This window comes from Papilio xuthus, unplaced genomic scaffold (assembly GCF_000836235.2).
Source record: "Papilio xuthus unplaced genomic scaffold, Pxut_1.1 DF827461.1, whole genome shotgun sequence".
Taxonomy (NCBI): Eukaryota; Metazoa; Arthropoda; class Insecta; order Lepidoptera; family Papilionidae; genus Papilio; species Papilio xuthus.
Genome location: NW_013531188.1, coordinates 733,677 through 754,365, shown reverse-complemented (window position 1 = coordinate 754,365; position 20,689 = coordinate 733,677). Strand labels below are relative to the sequence as shown.

Genomic DNA, 20,689 nt, shown 5'->3' with positions numbered 1-20,689 from the left:
TGGTTAAAACAAGACAAAACCCCAACAGACATTTTGAATAAAACTATTCACAACGCGGGTACTTCGGTTTCTCGTCGCCACTGATAAGTATGGGGAGTAATCAAAACAACGGTTGCTCAGTGCAGACTCTCTTTAATGACGTAAACTGTCGTACAGGTCGGACGCAGCCGACCGTTCCTATTTACGCCTAGTGCAAGCGCATACATAACAGTATGCTAACATTTGTAGCAGACAATATTCCATTGTTTATCATTTCATATGTTTACCAGACTTTGTTGTGACGTCATCACAGAGTAATACACACAGACACACGACAGATGACAGCCAATCTCATCCCCCGACATGTTTGATACAATCGTAAATTAATTATTTATTTTCTCTGAGATACGATGCTCTATCGCAGTTTTTTACGTTCAATACAGTTTTACGTTTCAGAGCTTGTATAAAATAAATATTCATTTAGTATAATCACGGTGAAATTGTGACTTGTTTAGTTTATAATTTTACTAGCTATATTGTAAATTGATTATTCATCCTCTATAGTAATAACGTTTATTGTCAAATCATCAAATCATAAAAATAGTGTAGCTATATGCCAAGTCTCAGAAGATGTCATGGACAGAGCGAAGTGGAAGAGACGGATTGGGAAAGCTGACCTCACTAACTTGTGGGATGCAAGCTAGGCAAAGAGCGAGAGAGTGTAGCTGAAGCCCGCGACTCCGTCCGGGCGAAATTAAAAAAAATAATAAGTAGCTATGTCCTTCCAAACTATGTTCTACGTCTAGATCAAATTTCAGCCGGATCTGTTCAGTTGTTCTGGAGATACCTTCAAACAAACATCCATCCATCAAGAAGTAAGATAAACAGTAAGTCGACACAATACTTTTCTTTAATTAAAAAAAAGTAAATGAATTTAACCTTAAAATACATTATATATTTATGAGAAACAATTCTAATTTTCCGAGCTAACGGCCACATTACAGCAGTACGGAGTAATAACAATGAATTGTTTATTTCCAATTCCATACCATAACAAGCTTTGTTATTGAGTTGAAGCATCTCCCGGATTATTGATAACAAGGTTACAGCGATCATATTAAAAACCATTTGGGATTTTATCTTACAATATATATTTTTTTTATAATAAAATGTAGTAAAGTTATAAAATAATCATGGTCATTAAAATTTTCTATAAAATAGTTTTTATTGCGAAACTCTTACAACAATCTGATATATAAACACGGCTAAACACTCACGTTTATTCGTCCGGTGGCGGCACCGACGGACGCGGCCCGTCGCTCACTGAGTGTAAGCGACGGGCCGCGTCCGCGAAATAATACAGTACTCATCCTGAAGAAGGGCCCCCGATGGACTCGAAACTAGTCGGTGCCGCCACCGGACGAATGTCTTACAACAATCGTTTAAAAGATTATGCGAGTTTAAAAATGTTCTTTTTAGAGAAGTGTTACTTGCCTTATACTTAACTTTTTGGGCATTAAAACATGTTTTAATGCGTTTCGGTATATTATTATGTATACATGAGTACTAGCTGTCGCCCGTGACTTCGTCCCCGCGGTATCATCGCGCTGTTCTACATCTATGCCAAATTTCGGCGAAAGTCTTACAGCTTTTCTGGAGATACCTTCTAACAAACATCCATCCAAACATTCGTATTTATAATAGTAAGATATAATATGTGCGTAAAGTTCTTTTAACATGTAGTTTTAAGTATAGTTATAGCTTAACTGATTATTTTAATAAAGTGTGGTAAGGTAATTTGATTCGTATCCCCTAAGTGTAATAAGAAATTAAGTATTCTATGTCTTTCAAGTTATAGTTGCGTGTGCGAAGTTCTAAGTAATAAAAAATCCAGTAAGTTTAATTTAACATTAAGTTAACTAAGTAAAGATAGGAGAATATAGCTGTGATAAGTTAATAAGTTACTTGACTTAAAGTAGGTCAAGCTGAGGTCTCGGCATACGCGTCTCGGTGCTACGGAGATTTATTAATGGACGGTAAAAAAGTAATATAAGTTTTTTGATGACACCATACGCTTATTATTCATCTTTAGGATATATTTTTAATGACATTTAGATAATATATATTTATCTAAAATAAAAAAGTTTAAAAGCTTAAGTTATTACCATACGATACCATTGACCTAAGATTTTCTTAAAACACTAGCTGTTGTACGCGACTCTGTCCGCGCGGAATTAAAAAAATAACTGAATAAGTAGCCTACGCGTTCTTCCAGAATATGTTCTACATCTGTGCCAAATTTTATTAATATTCACTCGTCCATCCATCCATCCATCTATCTAAACTTTGACATTTATAATATTAGTAAGATAGCTATGTTTTTTCAAAGGAATAGTGTCCACGTTGGGCACATACAGTAAAGAAATTTCAATATTTCAAACTGATTTATCGAGCCATCTAAACCTCCAAAGCCTATTTAAGACAGAGTAAAAGAAACACAAGAGAGAAAAACTTCATCTTGACAATAATAAATTTACTAAAAATATATTTAAACAAAGCGTTGTTACACAATAGGATAGAGTGAAGTCAATCGATGCAACAATACACCTAATCGAACCCCAGTGAAACCAACAAACCAACAAAAGGCGAGCAATCCAAACACAATGCGACAGTGCCTTATGATTGTCACTCGCTGAGGTTTCAGGTTGAAATAATTAAGAGGCGAGATCAGACGAGTTACTACAGTCAAATTTATTCCGTTACCAGCTGTCGCAGGTGACTTCGTACGCGCGGAATTAAAAAAAAACTTAATTAGCCTTTGTGTCCTTCGAGACTATGTTCTATGTCAAATTTTAGCAAGATTCGTTCACCAGTTCTTCATCCATCCGTACATCCAAACTTTCGCATTTATTAGTAAAATGGTTATTTAATCATGTTCATGAACAAGGGATACAGAAGATTCAGAAGATGCGTTGCAATTCTATAGTTAAGAGTTACTGTTTAAAATTAAACTGCTTAGCAATTAGTAAAATCGGCACAAACAACGAAGTAAAGTCATTACGTATTTACCTGTGATGCAGTTTGTCATTAGCGAGTCTGTATTATGTATGAGATAACACGAGAAACAGTTCCGCATTTACTGTTAGGCTTGTAACACACAGCAACAAACACAAAGCGAAATCAAAGCGAAAGACATAAAACTGCAGAAAAAAGCGCATAGTTTGATCCTTATAATCGATTTAATGTAAACGTAGGGGCTTAATAGTTAAAAAACAAATGATGTTATGTTCATATCAAAATTGTTCGCTTAAATGGCTGTGTGCTAGAGACTTTAATGACAATATTTTTATCTGACCTTATGTTGTACACATAGATATATAGGATTATATCTTAACCTATATATTCTTATCTTTCATTCTGAAAAGTTTTTTGAAATTTTAAGTTGCACTTTTAAGTTGCCATGATCGTAATTTCGACTGTAAGTAAAGTTAAAGATAACTTAGCTGTTAAAACGTAAAATATAAATATAATTTTTGAGTTTACAAATGTTTTTTGTTACATTTTAAATTGCGGGGAAGCTGCAATCTTCCAAAAGCTTATTCAAATCACGTAAATAAAGTCGCAGCGTAGCGTTTAATTTTTTGCTAGCCGAACGAATGCGAAATATCTACGTTTTAAGCTTCATTCAAATTTTATTGCAAAAACAGTTAGAAGCACTTTTTCGCGTAAAACACAATCTTACTAATATTATAAATGTTTGGATGGATGGACTTTTGTGCCTAAGTGTCTCCAAAACTGCTGCAAGGATCTCGCTGAAATTTGGCATAGATGTAGATCATAGTCTGGAAGAACACATAGGCTATCGTGCGGACGGAGTCGCGGGCGACAGCTAGTTCATTTATAAACGTATTTTTATTGAGCGCAGCTGCCAATTGTATGCAAAACAGCCACATGTAGTACGTAGCAGTATTTATTGAAGCGTTAGCTCGTTTCGAGTTTAAAAAAAACATTTTTGTCACGGTTTCGCTTTTGTGTTAAAATCGCTATTCTGCACAAAGTAATTAATGTTGGTATTTCATGGAAAGGTTTTATATAGATGGTGATATATTTAAAAGTAAAAAAAAAATAACTAACGAATTATGAAAGCATACAAAGACTTATAGCTTAACCAAATAACTTAATCCAATGTTGCTTTTCTTCTAATTTCAATCGTAACGAAACTATAACTATAACTATTTAGCAATTGAAAAATATAATATTATAACTTAAAAATATATACATAAACTTATTATTGAATTATTATACTTAACTCTTTATTAATTATTAAGTGACTAATTAAATTAAAATTAATCTACCAATCTACCATTGCTTCGTAATAATAATCGTCTTTTGTTTTAAGGGCAATAGAAACTTTAATCCCTTTAAAAGTAATCTACAGTTTCATTATTGTATTTGAATTAATGCCAACGTTTATTTTAGAACCACTTTATAATGATAATATTCATAGAAACGGCTTCCCTTCAATAAATATCTTGAGTTAATCGTATTCATCGACAAATATGTTAATTGAAAACGTGCTCAAAGACGCGGCAGACATCTTAATATTTCATAACATCATACAAAAATTATAACTTAATTACTTATTTCAGAGATATCTTTGAGATTAAATTATTACTAATATTAATATTTAAGGATAATTAAATTCTGTCCGACCTAAATCCAAATCTCGGCTGATGTGAAATTTTGATTAACTTATTTACTTACTTTCTTTTGAATATTGCTTTATTTCTTTTTGTTAACGTAACATTTGGAAACTTATTAAGGCTGACTATTTTTAGATTAACTTTATCTTTCTATGTATTATATACCACTAACCTTATTAAGCTATTAACGATCGTATTTGGAAGAGAATCTGTCGAAGATTACTTACAAATATGTAGATTAAAAAAATAAGAAATATGTTTTTTCTAAAGCTATTATAGCAATAAAAACTCACTACGAATCATGTAAAATTTTGTATTTAATATCGAGACATTTAACTACACTTAAAAATATCTCTTTTTTTTATTTTATTATACAAAAAGTTTATATAACAAATTAAATATCGGTTCTAACCGATTTTAGTACTGCTGTCTACAGCAGTACTAAAAACCTACAGGGTTTAGGTGTACTTACTGGTCGCTAATTAAGTTAGTAAGTAAGTTTTTACTTTTAAATTTTGTAACATTACAACAAACGTTACAATGTTAACATTTCCAACATAAATAGACTATGGAAAGTACCCTCGAGGAAAGTGACCTCCGTACAATAGCGCCACCCTCGGGCAGCTGCCTTTGTTACTCTGTATTTATGTTGCCCTGATACATGCTACACGTATTGTCAAGTTTATTTATCCCATCTCTCTAACAACAGTCGTAATTATAACAAAGTGTTTTCAATTAAAATGGCTTGTAAAATAACCATTTTAACATGAGTTAGTTTATTAAATTATTCGATAACGAATACATGTAAGTATTTAGCCGTGTTTATACATCAGATGAGTTAGTTTATTTGAATGATTAACATCATTTACATTTTTTATGAACTTACTAAACTAATGTGTCTTAACCCTTATGTTCATTTTGTATAGTATAACATACATACAACTTTATAAAAATATACGATCATTATAAAATAATTTTTAACTTAGTTTTTTTTTAACTTTCTTTTTTTCTTTTCTTCAAAAAAATCTTACCACAATAAGGGTTAAAGTAAAAAAGTTAATAAATAATTACATCCTAATTAGATCGTTAGTATTAGATAATTCTAATATAGATTTTATTGATATTTTTAAAGTCTAAATTTCGTCTGATACCTGTATAATTACTTACAAATTCATTTTTACTAATCAACACAGTTGATACGGATAGTACGCGACTCCATCTGAGCGGAATAAAAAAAACTTAATTAGTACTCTATGTGTTCTTCCAGACTATACCAAATTTCATAAAGTTCCGTTTAGGCATTCTGGAGATACCTTCAAATAAACATGCAACCATCTATCCAAACATTCACATTTATAATATTAGTAAAATAAGATTAAAAGCAAATGTATTAGAGCTTAAGTATATTCTAACATAACGTTTGTTACTAAAAAATAAAAAGTCATTTCGTTTTAAATTGAAATGCCGTCGCTAAAGCAAACTTTATAACGGCTTTTCATGTCCGTGCTCTCTTCGTATATATCAAACATATATTTTTTAACAGTTCATTGTATTTGATACCTATGCTTTTTTTATTTTTAAAATGGTTTTTTTTTCAAAAGAAAGGTTTTCATACTTTTTTATTAAATGTAGTGTATACAGGGGGATTTATTACATATTGTACAGGGCTTTAAATAAAAAACACTTATTTACAGAAAAATATGTTAATATTGTAGAACATGAATAACAGAAAGACATAGAAAACTGATTTGACGTTACTAAATTCAAATGTTTAATTTCTTTTTTCTTTGATTTAATGGCAGCTATAGTGTAAAAACTCCTTGAACACATATCAAACATTTTAAACAAGCAAATTGTATAAACTAGAAAGCACCAAATAGTGAAAAATGTTATTTAACTTTTTTTTTTGATTACAAATAACTTGAGACACTAGACACTTCTCATTAACTTTGTGTGTGTTCCCACTTTTAAAAGAGTACGACGTTTTCGCTCCACGTATTTTCTTATATAAAAAATTCTCGTGTCACAATGATAGTTGACATAATTCATCTCTATAGCTTGAACTATTTTATATGCATATTCAGTAGGTCTGAGAGCGGACGGAGTCGCGGGCGACAACTAGTACATAGATAAATGTTGCGAATTAAAATTATGACGTCACTGTGAGTTACGAAACTATACATCTATTGCCGTTTCTGTTTCATGAAAATAGAATGATAGAGACGTCATATTGTTGATATACATATGTACAATGGAAACACGCAGAGTAATTAATCTTATGTAAAACATACGAGTAACGACTAGTCATTAGGCCGATAGCCGCAACCTCGACTCACAAGATTAACAAATTACTTACATAGATCTTCGAAAATATTAATAGGGAACAAATTAATTATTAATGTCGCATGTTTGTTAATTATTCTTACAAATAATGAAGAATAATAACATATTTTAAATAAAAAGTTGAAAAATTTTAAACGAACAAAGCAAAGATTGTACACATATTTATATGTAACTAGCTGTCGCCCGCGATCCGTCCACGTGGATATATAAAAAAAACTTAATTAGTGTAGACTATGTGTTCCGTAATTTAATCGAGATCCTTTCTAGAGATATCTTCAAACACCCATCCATTCCACACATTCGCATTTATAATATTAGTAAGTTAAATAAAAAGCAGCTCTTCAAGGCATAAATTAGAAAAAAAATGAATAAATAGTATCCTATGTCCGTCTCGTGGCTCTAAGCTACCTCCTCACCGATTTTCGTAGAGTTATAAATAGTGTAACTAACACAACTTTCTTATATATATATAAATTTAAATATTTACCGCTGAAGTATTTAACATTGGTATATTTAGCATTTACATATAAAATCTTTTCCTTAAATGGAAATTAATTAAAAAAAAAATACTAACCTTTTATTTTTTCAATATCTTCAAAAGCTTGTATTCCGCGAATTCAGAAATAAATATGAAACTTATTTCAAGCTTTTTCTGGATGTTATAAAATAAATCGCATAACTTTCCCGTAAGCTAAGTGTCGTCTACGACCGAACTACGCCGTAGCCCGCGCGATACTGCCGACCTGTAGAGCCTCTTCAAATAGGGAACAAGCGCAATGGTTACGGGACTTTTAAGTCTTTGTTATTGTTTAACTTTACCTGATTTTATTTAATATATAAATAAATTGTTAATATTTTAACTAACCACACTACACTCAGGAACCTTCAGTGTTCTCCCTTAGTGTAAATTTAGTATAATAAATCAACTAAGAAAGCTAAAGTAAGAGAAATCTTCACTAAGGAGGTTAAGTTACAATAAAACAAGTCTGAGTGACAAAATATCCTATTTTGGTATCTTGTTTTGACACTTTTTTTATTATTCATCCAAAATACAGTGTTATCTTAGAATACGAACGCCATAAATTTAACTTCACAATATAAAGCTCTGATAAATCCCTAACCTCACCTCCCCCAGATTCCGACCGCCTTGAGGATATTTATTTGCTGTAAAACTTTTATGTCTTACAGAATACATACTTCGACATACTTCGACGTATACAAGAAATATATAAAAACTACGCTTTTTAATACAAATATCATGAGACAGTATTTAGTGAAAGTCTAGATTACACTGTCGCAGCTCCTGTTGTGTTACAAGATTGCCATTGTTTTCATCATCATCAGCTCACTATACGTCCCCACCGATGGGCTCGGAGCCTACCCTAAGTTAAGTTTGTTTTCAATCTCGAAAAAAAAACTAGAAAACAACAAACTGATATAAAAACGGCTAAACACTCACGTATATTCGTCCCGTTCACTCAGTGAGCTGGGGGCCGCGTCCGCGAAATAATACCAGTACCACTCACCCTGATGAAGGGCCCTTGATGGGCTCGAAACTAGTCGGTGCCGCCACCGGACGAATATATGTGAGTGTTTAGCCGTTTTTATATCAGTTTATTATAATGTCTCACGAAAGTTTAAATAATTTAATAGAAAACAACCGTGTTTTACTATAGTTAAATTGAAATTCCTAACACAAGCTTAGAGCTTAGGAATGGTCAGAAGCTCGCAAACAATACTTTCGTAATGTGTATTAGTATTTTTATTGAAAAAGAAATCTTAAAACTCTTTTAACGTTAACAATTTAATTTAACATCTCGTCGCCCCTTTTTATATTACAGTCATAAAACCTTTAATTCCCCTGTCCGCTGGTGGCATTGTTTGGACCGACAAAGCTACTAGGACGACATAACAATAATAATATAGCCAATTATTTCCATACAGATAAATACATGGTAGAAATAAAATGTACAAAGTAACTATTAGTTGCAATAAGGAAATATGCTTACAATAATACTAACGTACTCTTCTTTATAAATTTAATATTTTTTTTTATATATTATTCAGTACGAACCCCTGTTCGGGTAAAGGCCTCCTCCAAAGACGCCATTTCTCTCTATCTTAAGCCTCGTGTGCCCAGGCAGTGCCGGCTACTTTCTTTATTTCACTCGGACAGCATAATCCAAACTAAATTATAGCTCACTAGCGCCCCCTTGTCAATGTCATAAAACTGTAACAAGGTCATACTGTAGCTTGTGTCATATTTCTTCTTTTGTAATTTTCTATACCTACGTCGGTTTTATACAGACACGTCATTCCCGAACACCCTGTATATTTATTTACCCGCATAAGCTTTTTGTACTTAGGAAGGATCCTTACTATAGAACTCCTGCGAAGTTATATTTATTATGTTAATATGTATTGTTATCTCTTTCACTCTGTTGAAAAATACAGAGGCAGTTTATAAAACAAAATGTCACTAGTCTTATTCTGCTTATTTGTAACTAACTTTTACCCACGACTTCTCAGTGATTAAAAAAAATCTAGTAATAAATGAACATGAAGGTCATTTTTTTTAACTCACTCTGTGATAATGTACATTTCTAATAGCAAAAGAAGTTTTGAAATAGGTCCAATTGTTTTTTAATTTATTCGTTACATATAAAAATACGAGCGTCGGTGGCTCAGGGGTCAAGCATTTGACTTGCAATCTGCAGGTCCTAAGTTCGAATCTCGCCATGTACCAATGACTTTTTGATTTCCGATTTACATATGTAAATTCATCCGATGTTTTTATGGTGAAGGAAAACATCGTGATGTAACCTGCATATATCTGAGAAGAAATTCAAAGATATGTGTGAAGTCAACCCGCACTTGGCCAGCGTGGTTGACTATGGCCTAGTCATCCCTAACTTAGGGTAAGCTCCGAGCCCCTCGGTGGGGACTTATAGTGAGCTGATGATAATATAAAAATACATATCTTTGCTCTTTATAATATTATTATAGAAATAGATCGAGGAAATAAGGGTAAATAAAAAAATTTTTTTTGATGATATTTATTTACAAATGGTGGTAAAAATATCGCAAATATTTTGTATAGTTAAAAAAATAATTTATACCTAGTTTAAATTAATTAATCTAGAGGGAGCCTGTTTGTAATTTACATTTTTTTTATAGCAGAAGGGGGCAAACGAGCAGCGGGAACACCTCGGGTGTTCAACGACGCCCATGGACATCAGCAATACCAGAGGAACCGCAGATGCGTTGCCGGCCTTTGAGGTGGTGATAGGCTCGCTTATTGAAGGACCCTAAGTCGTTATCACCATAAGTAAACTAAAGAATAATATAAATTATTTGAATTTAAATGTTTTAAAATTTTTAGTAAAGAAATAGTTGTCAGTTTACTAACAAAACAAAATTATTTCTTCATAATTCACTAGCCTTTTTTCATCAAATTTAAAAGACACATTGAATATCTTAAGCTTATACCTAACTGATCAGTGCGTTTGTTGAATGATTGCTTCACGGTATTTCGATGGATCCTACGTTAAAGAGACGGACCGGCATTTAATGCAAATAAACATGGCATTTTACTCCGTTTATTGGAAATTTTCATAAAAATTATTAAAAATGTGTACTAGATATGGGGGCGTCCATAAATTACGTGAGGTATTTTTTTAAATTTTCTGCAATAGTTAGATGTCCTGAGATTTTATTTAACCCCCTCCCCCATCCCCCAATCTCACGTGAGATTTTTCAAAATGTGAGTTTCTTACGTAAACGCGTTGGATTGTTATTGTAAAAAGAAAAAAAAGTGCTTCGTGTTTTTATTTATATTTGTTTCAATCAGAAAAAAATTGCGTGATATTTGCCAAAACCCCTTCCCTCCAACGTAAGATTAAATGAGATTTGACTTGACCCCCTTAAACCCCTTAAACACCTCACGTAATATACTGACGTCTCTATGACAAAAAAAACAGTTCCTGCACTTTTAACCTTATTTGTTATGCTCTAAAATTTATTTCTTCACTTGGGTCAGTTTACGTATGATCCATCGATGTTACGCGTAGCTTAGAAACTTTTTTATAAAATCGGAAATTCCAAATTATTTTACCTTTTTAATATCACATTTATTCTTTAATAAGATACCCAAGATCTTTCATTTCTTTATCAAATTGTGCGTCTCTATACTTTTTAATCTTTTGAATCCATTGTCCTATGGACACATGGTTCCTACATGTACCACCATATCTTTTAGGCAAGCATTCAGGGTCGATATGCTGGTGAAGTGACTTCAGGTCATGACCGTGGAAGAAGATACGACCCCAAGCTTTTTGTGGTATGAAGCGTTTGTAGATGTAAAAGAAAGAATTTAGAAGCCAGTTGTAGTTGATTAAGTGACAGGAGTTCAAGCGACCTGGAGTTGCCACCTGGAAAATTAAAAAAAAAAATATTAAGTAATAATATAACAGAATTTAACGTTACTAGTAACTATGTAATTATTAAACTACTGCTATAACAGTTAAGTAATTAAATGCTTTAAAAAATATATTACTTTTCAATACTAAAACTAAACGTAAAACGTTCTAAATAACAACGCGAATTAGTAAAATAACCATTAACAAAATTGCAAATTTAATGATTTTATAAAAAAAGTAGATGGCGCTGATTTACATTTGGTAAACTTTTTATAACAAAAGCTCGAACACTCGTCAATCCCTTCATTATATAAATAAGACGAAACAGAAGCTGTTTTAGTTATTGCCATCTATTTGTTATATAGCCTTATTTATGAAATCTAATTCATATTGATTTTTATACTTACGCCCATCAAACACACCATCTGGTAGGCGATGGTTGGTGTGAGCGTGGCGATATGCCGCAGCGTGATCCCCTCTAAGTCTATGATCACGGTGCCCCCCAGCACCTGTATCTTGGGTTGTCGGACGCCGATCTCCGCCATCGCCATTCCTACACGTACCAAGTCTTCCACTGGAAACTCACTTGGGTCCCACATACCTGGGAATTCATAGACACGTGGACTGTAAGCCAGGGCGATTGAGGAACGCATAACGGCATATTTCAGTTAATTATGTCAAAATTTTAACCCTACGTACGTAGGGCGTCAAAAATATTTAAGACTCATTTGAGTGTTCCCCTCCACGGAAATCTTTAGTAAAAGGCGAAAGATTTATACGTTTTGAAGGGAAACCAGAGTGACGACAATGAGTTGCGGCTAGGATGTCTATTCAGCTACGAAACATAATAATAGCGTTTAGTACTTTTCATACAGCGCCATCTATTATCTGCTTTGGTAAACTTAAAATATTTACCAAATCTAAAAATGGTTAAACGTCCAACGTCAGGTCTATCCAGCATTGAACCTTCGTAGACGTCTTTCACTTTGGTAAGGCCCCACAAATCGACATCCTTGTAAAGATGTGGATATTCTGCTCGAAAATTGCAGTAACGCACCAACTGTAAACAATGTCATTCAACAATTATTACTTACAGACGTACCGAGAATCATTTAAAGGACACTTAAGCAGTACCATTAGTTTAGAATTTCCATACTAAATCTATGTTAAGTAAACGATATAATAATTAAATTGTCACAAAGAACCCTCCTTAGTGATAAACTATCAGTGGGGCAATTAGTCTTTTAACCAGTGTAAGAAATATTAAATTTTATGAAAGCCATCTCTTGAATCAAAAATCACTTACAAGTTTGTGTGCCCGTGGTACAATAAAATCTCTCACTCTAAGGAAACGGAGTAAAAACGCGTCGTCAGTCCTATGTGGTTTGCACTCACCGCGCTCTGGCGAAAAAAGTACAAACAAGAGTTATTAGAAGTGCATAAATAAAACTATAGATGTCGCTATTACAAAATTTATTATAATATAAAATGAAGCAGGTATAAATTATGCGAAGAAAGAATAAATGTTTTTCTTTATTTTATTATATATTTATATTATTTGTAAACTTAGAACTTTGTGTAAAATTACTGCGATAACAAAACTATATTCAAGTTGAGCAACTGTTAGAAAAACATTACAAACAAAGGTCATTTGCAAAATGCACCTGACATTCACATTCTTGCAAGTCTGATCAGTTACACTTATTAGTGTCAACTTTTAATACTCAAATTCTTCCAAGCACCATAAAATAAATAATTATAATAATTGCTTTATATTTGAGCAGTTAGGAATTTTTATATCTTATAATTTAATTTTGAAGCAGTCGAATTGTACAGTTTTGCTTACATAAATTTGTACAGTTAGATTTGTTAGTTAGTGTGTGGAAGGATACAGTGTCGGGTTAGGGCAGGCGCGATTGGGCGACCGCCCAGGGCAAATAATAAAAGCAAATAATTAAAAAGAGCGTTAGACCTAAGACCGTTACTGGCGGACTATACACTCGGTTGCTGTATTAAAAAACTTCTCCAATTAACGGTTATTTTCTACTGAAATCTCTGTATAGAACATATCGTCATCCTTGTCATTCATCTTTGACAAAACAGAGATAACCAATATGTTAAGGTAACTTTTTCATCACTATTTAAATTCGCATACATTTCGCACAATCTACAAGTACAGCATAACATACCGTATATCAGTTCTCTTAGTTCTCTGATTGATGCGTCCCTGGTAACCGGATTCTCGTTACATTGTTCGAACGCCAAAGCGAGGCATTCGGGGTCTTCGTTTGTATTCAACTCCGCTTCGAATGCTATCTCAAGGAAACACTCGTACATTATGTCGCCCTGGTACTTGTGGTTCTATTGAAATGGAAGGAAAAATTTCCTGTTAAAAGTTAGTCAACTCAAGCTCAAATTTATAAAAAATAATAAATAACTTAAACACAATTTTGTAAAAAAAAATATGTTAATTAAATCTCCTTGAAACACATGTTACGATCAAATTCATTTAATTTACAAGTTCCAAAGATATCCCCTTTTGCAGATCTGTTTAAATTACATTACGAATCAAAGTAAAGGGCCGTCAAATGTCAATAAGATCTTGGCCTACATAGAACCTTATGTAAGAACATGCACTTATAAATTGGTGTTGAATTTATATCACATGCGGTTTGATTATGTTGTTCCAGAACATAGCCACATTACTTAACTTTCTATTCGCAGTCAAAAATTGCAAAAGAGCAATTCAAACATTTCAACTGTTTTGAGATGGCTCTTATTTCAAGGACAATTACCATTTGCTTCTGAACTGATCCCTTTACGCCATTTTCGGCTTTATAAGAATTATCGTAAAAGATATATTCTTTTGATAAATTTTAATGCAACTATCACATTCGGAAATTGCAGATTGTGCAAACCGATTTTAATATGAGGTTTTTTTTTGGTTTACTTCGACGCAACACGAGCTTTGCGTTTGTGTTGCGACGACAAAGCGTTCCCCTATGTAGTTTTAGAATAAAAATCAAAACTGTATGCCACATGACTCATGGCATATGGTTAAAACGGCGTGTTTTTATTTAACCAATGCACAACAGGCCAAAGTCGCTCTAGCCTGTTGTATTGAGCAAGGAGCATGCGCATTGGAGCGGAATTACACGGTACGATAAAACAAGGCAGCTTAATATTTTTATGACAATAAACTTAAACTCCCATTTCAATCATAGACTGATTGAGCAAAGCTGTATGCTAGCGTTGTCTTAAACGCAGTGTGGTTGGTCGTGTGGTACATTGTTAGCTCGAAGTCACAGTGTCGCGACGCAACGCAAACGCAACGTGAGTGTGGCATCTCTCTTAAGTAAAAAGTATAACAAAAATGTAGAAATAGAATTGCTTCAAATAACAAAAAATGGTCTCTATAGCATGTTATATATGTGCAAAGTTGACTGACTGGTCAAGGACTCAACGTATCAATAAAACGAGTTAAATATACATGTGTGAGATGTTAACAATCAAGTTTCAAGTAAATGCAGTCATCATTTTTATTCACCAAGGTCATGCACCTTGTATCCATTCGAAGTCACTTGTTCATATTACAAATATGACGTTAATTTTAGCGCAGCCTTGATAATTTAGTTAATTAATGCTACAATCTATAAGTTAGTTGCACAAAAAAGTATATGATCTTTATATAAAACATTTTAGGATCTTATTACATAGTAGACATAAATATGCACGCAGATAAAGCTAGTTTGAATAAATTCAAACGACATACGGCCACGAATCTGTAATTAATCTGTTGCCACGTCGTTATACCAACTGTGTTTTCGATACCAAAATCTTTGTGTAAAACATATCCCTGTCAATATCTTTAATAATACAGAAATAATATGTTTTAAACGGAGATTTAAGTAAATAAATTTTACTCTCCTAATATTACTATTAGATATTCATCATCATCATCAGCTCACTATACGTTCCTACTGAGGGGCTCGGAGCCTACCCTAAGTTAAGGACGATTAAGCCATAGTCAACCACGTTGGCAAAGTGCGGATTGGTTAACTTCACACATGTTTTTAAATTTCTTCTCAGATATGTGCAGGTTGCAGCACGATGTTTTCCTTCACCGTAAGAACATCTAACAAATGTACATATGTAAATCGGAAATCAAAAAACACATTGGTACATGGCGGGATTCGAAACCTGCAGATTGCAAGTCAAGTGCTTGACCCCTGAGCCACCGACGCTTTTTTATATATTAGACATAAGCAAATGCTTTTGTTTATTTACTACCAGTATCCCGACTACTAGATTATCCAGAAAAAACACGGACAGATAAACAATTTATTATCGAATAATTATAGTTTTTAAAATATCTGTTATGCTGACCTTATCTTTTTATTTTAAAAGCTATAGAGCGTTTATGCACATTTTTATTTGTAACTGATCTATTCTATTCTTTCAATATTTTTATGCAAATTATTTTGGGAACTCATTAAAAATATTGCTATAATTCACAAGATTATTCTAACATAATGATATTCCAGGTAATTTGAAAAAGAAACACGATGTTTTTAATTTAAAACTGGTTTATTTTAAGACCTTATAGATTATTTATGATAACTTAATTGCAACTTAAAACAAGTTTGCGCTTGATTCATGGCCATTAAGGAAACACGTAAATATATCTATATCTCTAAAATATTAAAAGATATATCCTTGATACCTATTATTAAACAATATATTTCTATGTTTTTAAAATAACTAACTATCGCCAGCTACTCCATCCGCGTGGAATTACAAAAAAAAACTTAATTAGTAACCTACGTGTTCTTCCAGACCTAGTTCTACATCTATGCCAAATTTCAGCAAGATCCATGCAGCCGTTCTGGAGATACCTTCAAACATCCATCTAAACATTCGCGTTTATAATATTAGAAAGATAATAAATAAAAAATCAATATCCAATACTCACGAATCAAAAGTATCCCAGAAGCAATCAATAAAAACACAAAAAATAACACGATATAAATTACTCCATAATTACCTAATAGTAAAATCTAATTTTATTTGTATTAAAATAAAGTTAACCTATAAACTGAACAATCATCTCGCGAGACGGCGCGACCAGACGCGACTGACAATGAAATGAGTATTTCATCACTTGCAATAGTTCGGATTTCGAGTATAATAACATACAAACTTTATTATAGCTCGAGACTTCAGTCAAACAAGTCCAACATTGACCAAACCGCGCGCATTATTCAGCTATTCGACTCATATTAAAGTATATGCAGCAATGTGTGTATGAGATGAAGTAAGCACAGCTCTGGGTTGTTTACAAGCGGAACTTTCCACAGATGAGTGCCAGGTAGAATCCCCTGCAGATGAAGGAAAAATCATATGGAAGTACGCTCCGTCAAAAATCCATTTAGCTAGTCTCTATAGCACTGACGTCCAACAGATACCTACAACTGCTATTCAATCGTCTCGTGTGAAACCTCGAGCGGGTATAAAGTTTGAATTTTGTAATACTTCTAGCCGTGTCAGTGCATTCTACGTTCAAGTTCTCGTTTTTCCTGCTAAATGCTAAATATAGTTGCGCTATAGCTAGCAAAATAAAAACTATTTCTTCTTCAAAAAAATGTTAACTACGTAATATAAGTAATAGGAATTAAAAAATAAAAAAAGATATATTTACGTTAATCTTTTATTTTTGTCTGAGATAAGTTCGTCCTAGCCACTAATTTTAAATTATGAATAGTCATTTTATTTGTTACCTGTTTATAGCAGGAAAATAAATACCACTTTGATGTGTATTAAATATTTATCTTAAAGTTCCAATACGACTCAGAGTCGTGGCAAAGTTCATAACTGCGAAACAGGGTCGATGACCTCGAGCCTGTAGTTCAAATTGTAAATGATAACTAAATCTGGGCCATCGTTTATAAATAAACAATAGATTTCGTGCAAAGTTTCAATCAAAATTATAATAACGTATTATATACTGTTATTAATATAATAAAGATATGTTTTTGTATGTTTGTAACGAATAAACTCAAAAACTATTAGACTGATTTGAATAATTGTAAATGTCTATTAAAATGCTATATATCAAAGTAACATATAGCAACTCAATACAATTTAGCTTTAAAATATTTAAAAAAGATCCGTGCGAAGCCGGGTCAAACTGCTAGTGTATAATTTATGAAATTGATGTTATTATTTTTTTCCGCTCTAAATTCAACTACATTGTTGCTTGATTATTATGTATAGAGATTGAATTATTTTAGTACAAAAACTCTTAAAGTGATAGCAAAATAAAAGGCTAGCTTTAATTTAGGTGAACTTTCTCTAGACGTAGTTAGATACGAAACATTGCCTTTTTTTATAATATGATATCGTGGCCCTAATGTACTGACGAGAGGGTTATGTTTTAACGATTTATTTTTAAACTACAGACAGCTTAGCGGTAAAAGTACTGTTTTCTAGCTTCGATCCCTGGTCGGTATAAAATTTTTTAATAATTTCAAAAATCAAATTATATTTTACACACAGTTACGGTTGAAAAAAAATGAATATTAATTGTTTTTTTTTTATTTAAGATATGACAACTACTAGCTTCTGAGATACGCAATGAATAGGGTAACAGGAACAGTTGGGAGACACCACAATATAAAAAGGCAAGTTAGAACACATATGCCCAATCGAAGTGAAAGCAATTTAGCATGGAAAGCAAGTTTGTTAGTTATTGCGTTCATTAGGAGGTATAGAAGTCGTGTCTTAATTATTGGGTTGGATATAACTTAATGAGGGGAAAGTCTGGTATTTATACGACGTTCTTTGTTGGCCATGTTTGCAAGGATCTTCCAAACAACTTTATAACAGCTATATTGGTCATGTACAAGATAAAACTGGTATTCATAAGTCATTATCAAGTAGTAGTGTTTGTTTATTGATTATATTTAACATTATTCTGTAGAATATTATTTTCTTACCGAAATACTGTATTGAAAGCGTATCAACAGTTGCGCCGATTACGCTTGCGTCATATTTGCATTTATCTTTGCGTCACGTATACATCACGAGGCCGCCTTGACTCGGACCTCATTATACCTTTGATCTTATGCTCGCCTAGTACTCCAAGGAACGTAGCGTCTTATTTATTTTGTTTTGTGCGCTATATAACCAAAATAACTTGTCGATAACATAACGGCACTAGCCAATCGGGTCCAGTGGACCTGATAGTGCATAAGCGTGAGTTTAAATTGCCGCAAAACTTGTTTATAAACATCTTGTTATCCCTCTCATTTCTACCTAAGAACACAGAGATAACTATGTTTTTGTACATATGAGCATTATTGTTTAAAGTAATTTGCTTTTATAAAATTAAGTAACTACGCCCATCCTATGTTTATGACAGATTCATAAATTTCTTAAAAGAACGATGTGTGAAAAACTCCTGGTCACAAAATTTGGTTATAACGTTAGAATTCAAGATAAAATTGTGGCAAAAAATTAGTTCCTTAATACTTTCAATGTGTTAGATAATGATATGACCAATTAAATTTCCATTAGACTTGTCATTTCGAAATGAAATGGTAACATCTAAATTAGTAACGTAACGTATCATAAAATAAATGCATACGTCCCAAAAACAAGAGCCAAAGTGAAAGTATAGACCTATACCACACTATTAGATCTCTTATGTCTAATGTCCGTTATAAAATATCATAACTTAGCCAAGTCTAGTTTTTATATTAATTTTTAGTCATATAAATAAAAACTCCATCTAGTGGCAAAGTATAAAACTTTCATCAGAAAAATGATCGATTAAGACTTCTGATTTAGTCGAAAGATGGCGCTGAAAAGACTCCTTGATAGTCTTTTAATATGCTATTGTACTTTTTGTTGTCGTGTACGTTGGTTGCGTGTCCAAGATTTCCGCTTAAAACATATTGGCATCTCTGTATTGTCAAAGTTAATGACAGGGATGACGATATGTTTTAAACAGATATTTTGGTGTCGGCAGCAGAAGTAAATAAAATGTTTATTGAATTATCAATGAGGTTATCAAGAGATTGAAAGTCGTGAGTTTCCACTGATAATAAACCATGTTGTAATTCTTCTGTTCTTTTTGACTTTCCGAAGAGAATAGAAGATATGACAAGATATTTTACATCTGTGAAAATTTACGTTAAACACCTCAGTGTCCCATAGCAACAATATCTCGTTTAAGTAAGATGTGACCTTCAACCCACTTTACATCCTACTTCCCGTTTGTCCGTTTAAAGAGAAAGTTGTATGCAGTTTGGGAAAGCGTATAGGTTTTTAACCGTTTTCGGTACATAACACTGGAGTTATTACAAAGCCTATTAAAATTAAACCTTTCCTGATATAGTGACAAGCTCTTACCTTTGGCTACTGAGACCTAATTCTCCGTTTAAAACATATTGTCAAAGCTCAAGGACAGGGATGACGATATGTTTTATTTAGAGTATTTGTTCTCACGGTTACCGTGGGCTTCTGAGACCAAAATATATCGTCATCCATGTCATGATCTATGATAAAAACAAAGATAGGAATATATTTTTAACATGGATTTTGGACTCAGAAACTCACGGTTGAGTCGCTGTCGTAGGTTCTGTCTGGAAAGATTTAAAATCTATATGGATATAGAAAAAGAAAAAACATTTTTTGTCTTCTTCCAGACTATGTTCTACATCTATGCCAAATTACCTTCAGACAAATATTCGCATTTATAATATTAGTAAGATATATATAGATGATGTTTGTATAAATAGTAAATAGTAGTCTATACATACAAGTCAAGAGTATTGATAAGAATCGTCAAACTGTAATATCATGTCATGTACCAATCCTTTGACGAGAAACTTGTTTTGTTGATACTGGCAATACACAGTGCACACACATATAGAGACGTCAATTTAAATCAATTACAAAATAAAACAAAATTTAATTATACTAAAGTTATAAACTTCCAAAATTAAAAAAAAAACAAAGATTTTAAATTGTTCATATTCGTAACAAAACCAAAAAACGTACTTAATTGTTTTAGATGAATGAAATTTAATTTGCAATGACATGACACAACAGAAACAACCATGTTAAAATGTAATAAGTATAAGTACAAACGCTTATATTAATTTTTAATCTAAATATGTCATTGTTTTTAAAGTAACGTTAAATGTAGGCATCAAAATCAGTTATTTCAAATAAAATTATGTA

General features: G+C 32.5%; 2 protein-coding genes across 4 annotated transcripts in view; both read right to left on the bottom strand.

The window, feature by feature from the left end:
- Positions 1–7,733, bottom strand: part of LOC106119257 (ankyrin repeat domain-containing protein 29) — a 22,422-nt gene extending 14,689 nt beyond the window's left edge. The window contains exon 1 of the mRNA XM_013314173.1: positions 7,600–7,733. The gene's annotated coding sequence lies outside the window, so the exon portion shown is untranslated. The remainder of the gene's footprint in view (positions 1–7,599) is intronic.
- Positions 7,734–10,106: 2,373 nt separating this feature from the next.
- On the bottom strand, positions 10,107–16,572 carry LOC106119545 (clavesin-2-like). 3 transcript variants are annotated; one of them, NM_001312278.1, is given in 7 exon segments: positions 10,107–10,358; positions 11,140–11,455; positions 11,851–12,044; positions 12,359–12,503; positions 12,750–12,844; positions 13,633–13,804; positions 16,416–16,526. In NM_001312278.1, coding segments are annotated over 5 exon segments (882 nt in total). In that variant the 5' UTR covers positions 13,781–13,804; positions 16,416–16,526; the 3' UTR covers positions 10,107–10,358; positions 11,140–11,155.
- Positions 16,573–20,689: the final 4,117 nt, after the last annotated feature.

Excerpts from the sequence above, each read along its gene's own strand:
- LOC106119545 (XM_013314590.1), bottom strand. The coding sequence starts at position 13,780 with ATGTACGAGTGTTTCCTTGAGATAGCATTCGAAGCGGAGTTGAATACA. Across the intron at positions 12,845-13,632 it reads ACTAAGAGAACTGATATACG|AGCGCGGTGAGTGCAAACCA; the intron begins GTATGTTATGCT and ends TTTTTTCGCCAG. Across the intron at positions 11,456-11,850 it reads AGATGGTGTGTTTGATGGGC|GTGGCAACTCCAGGTCGCTT; the intron begins GTAAGTATAAAA and ends TTAATTTTCCAG.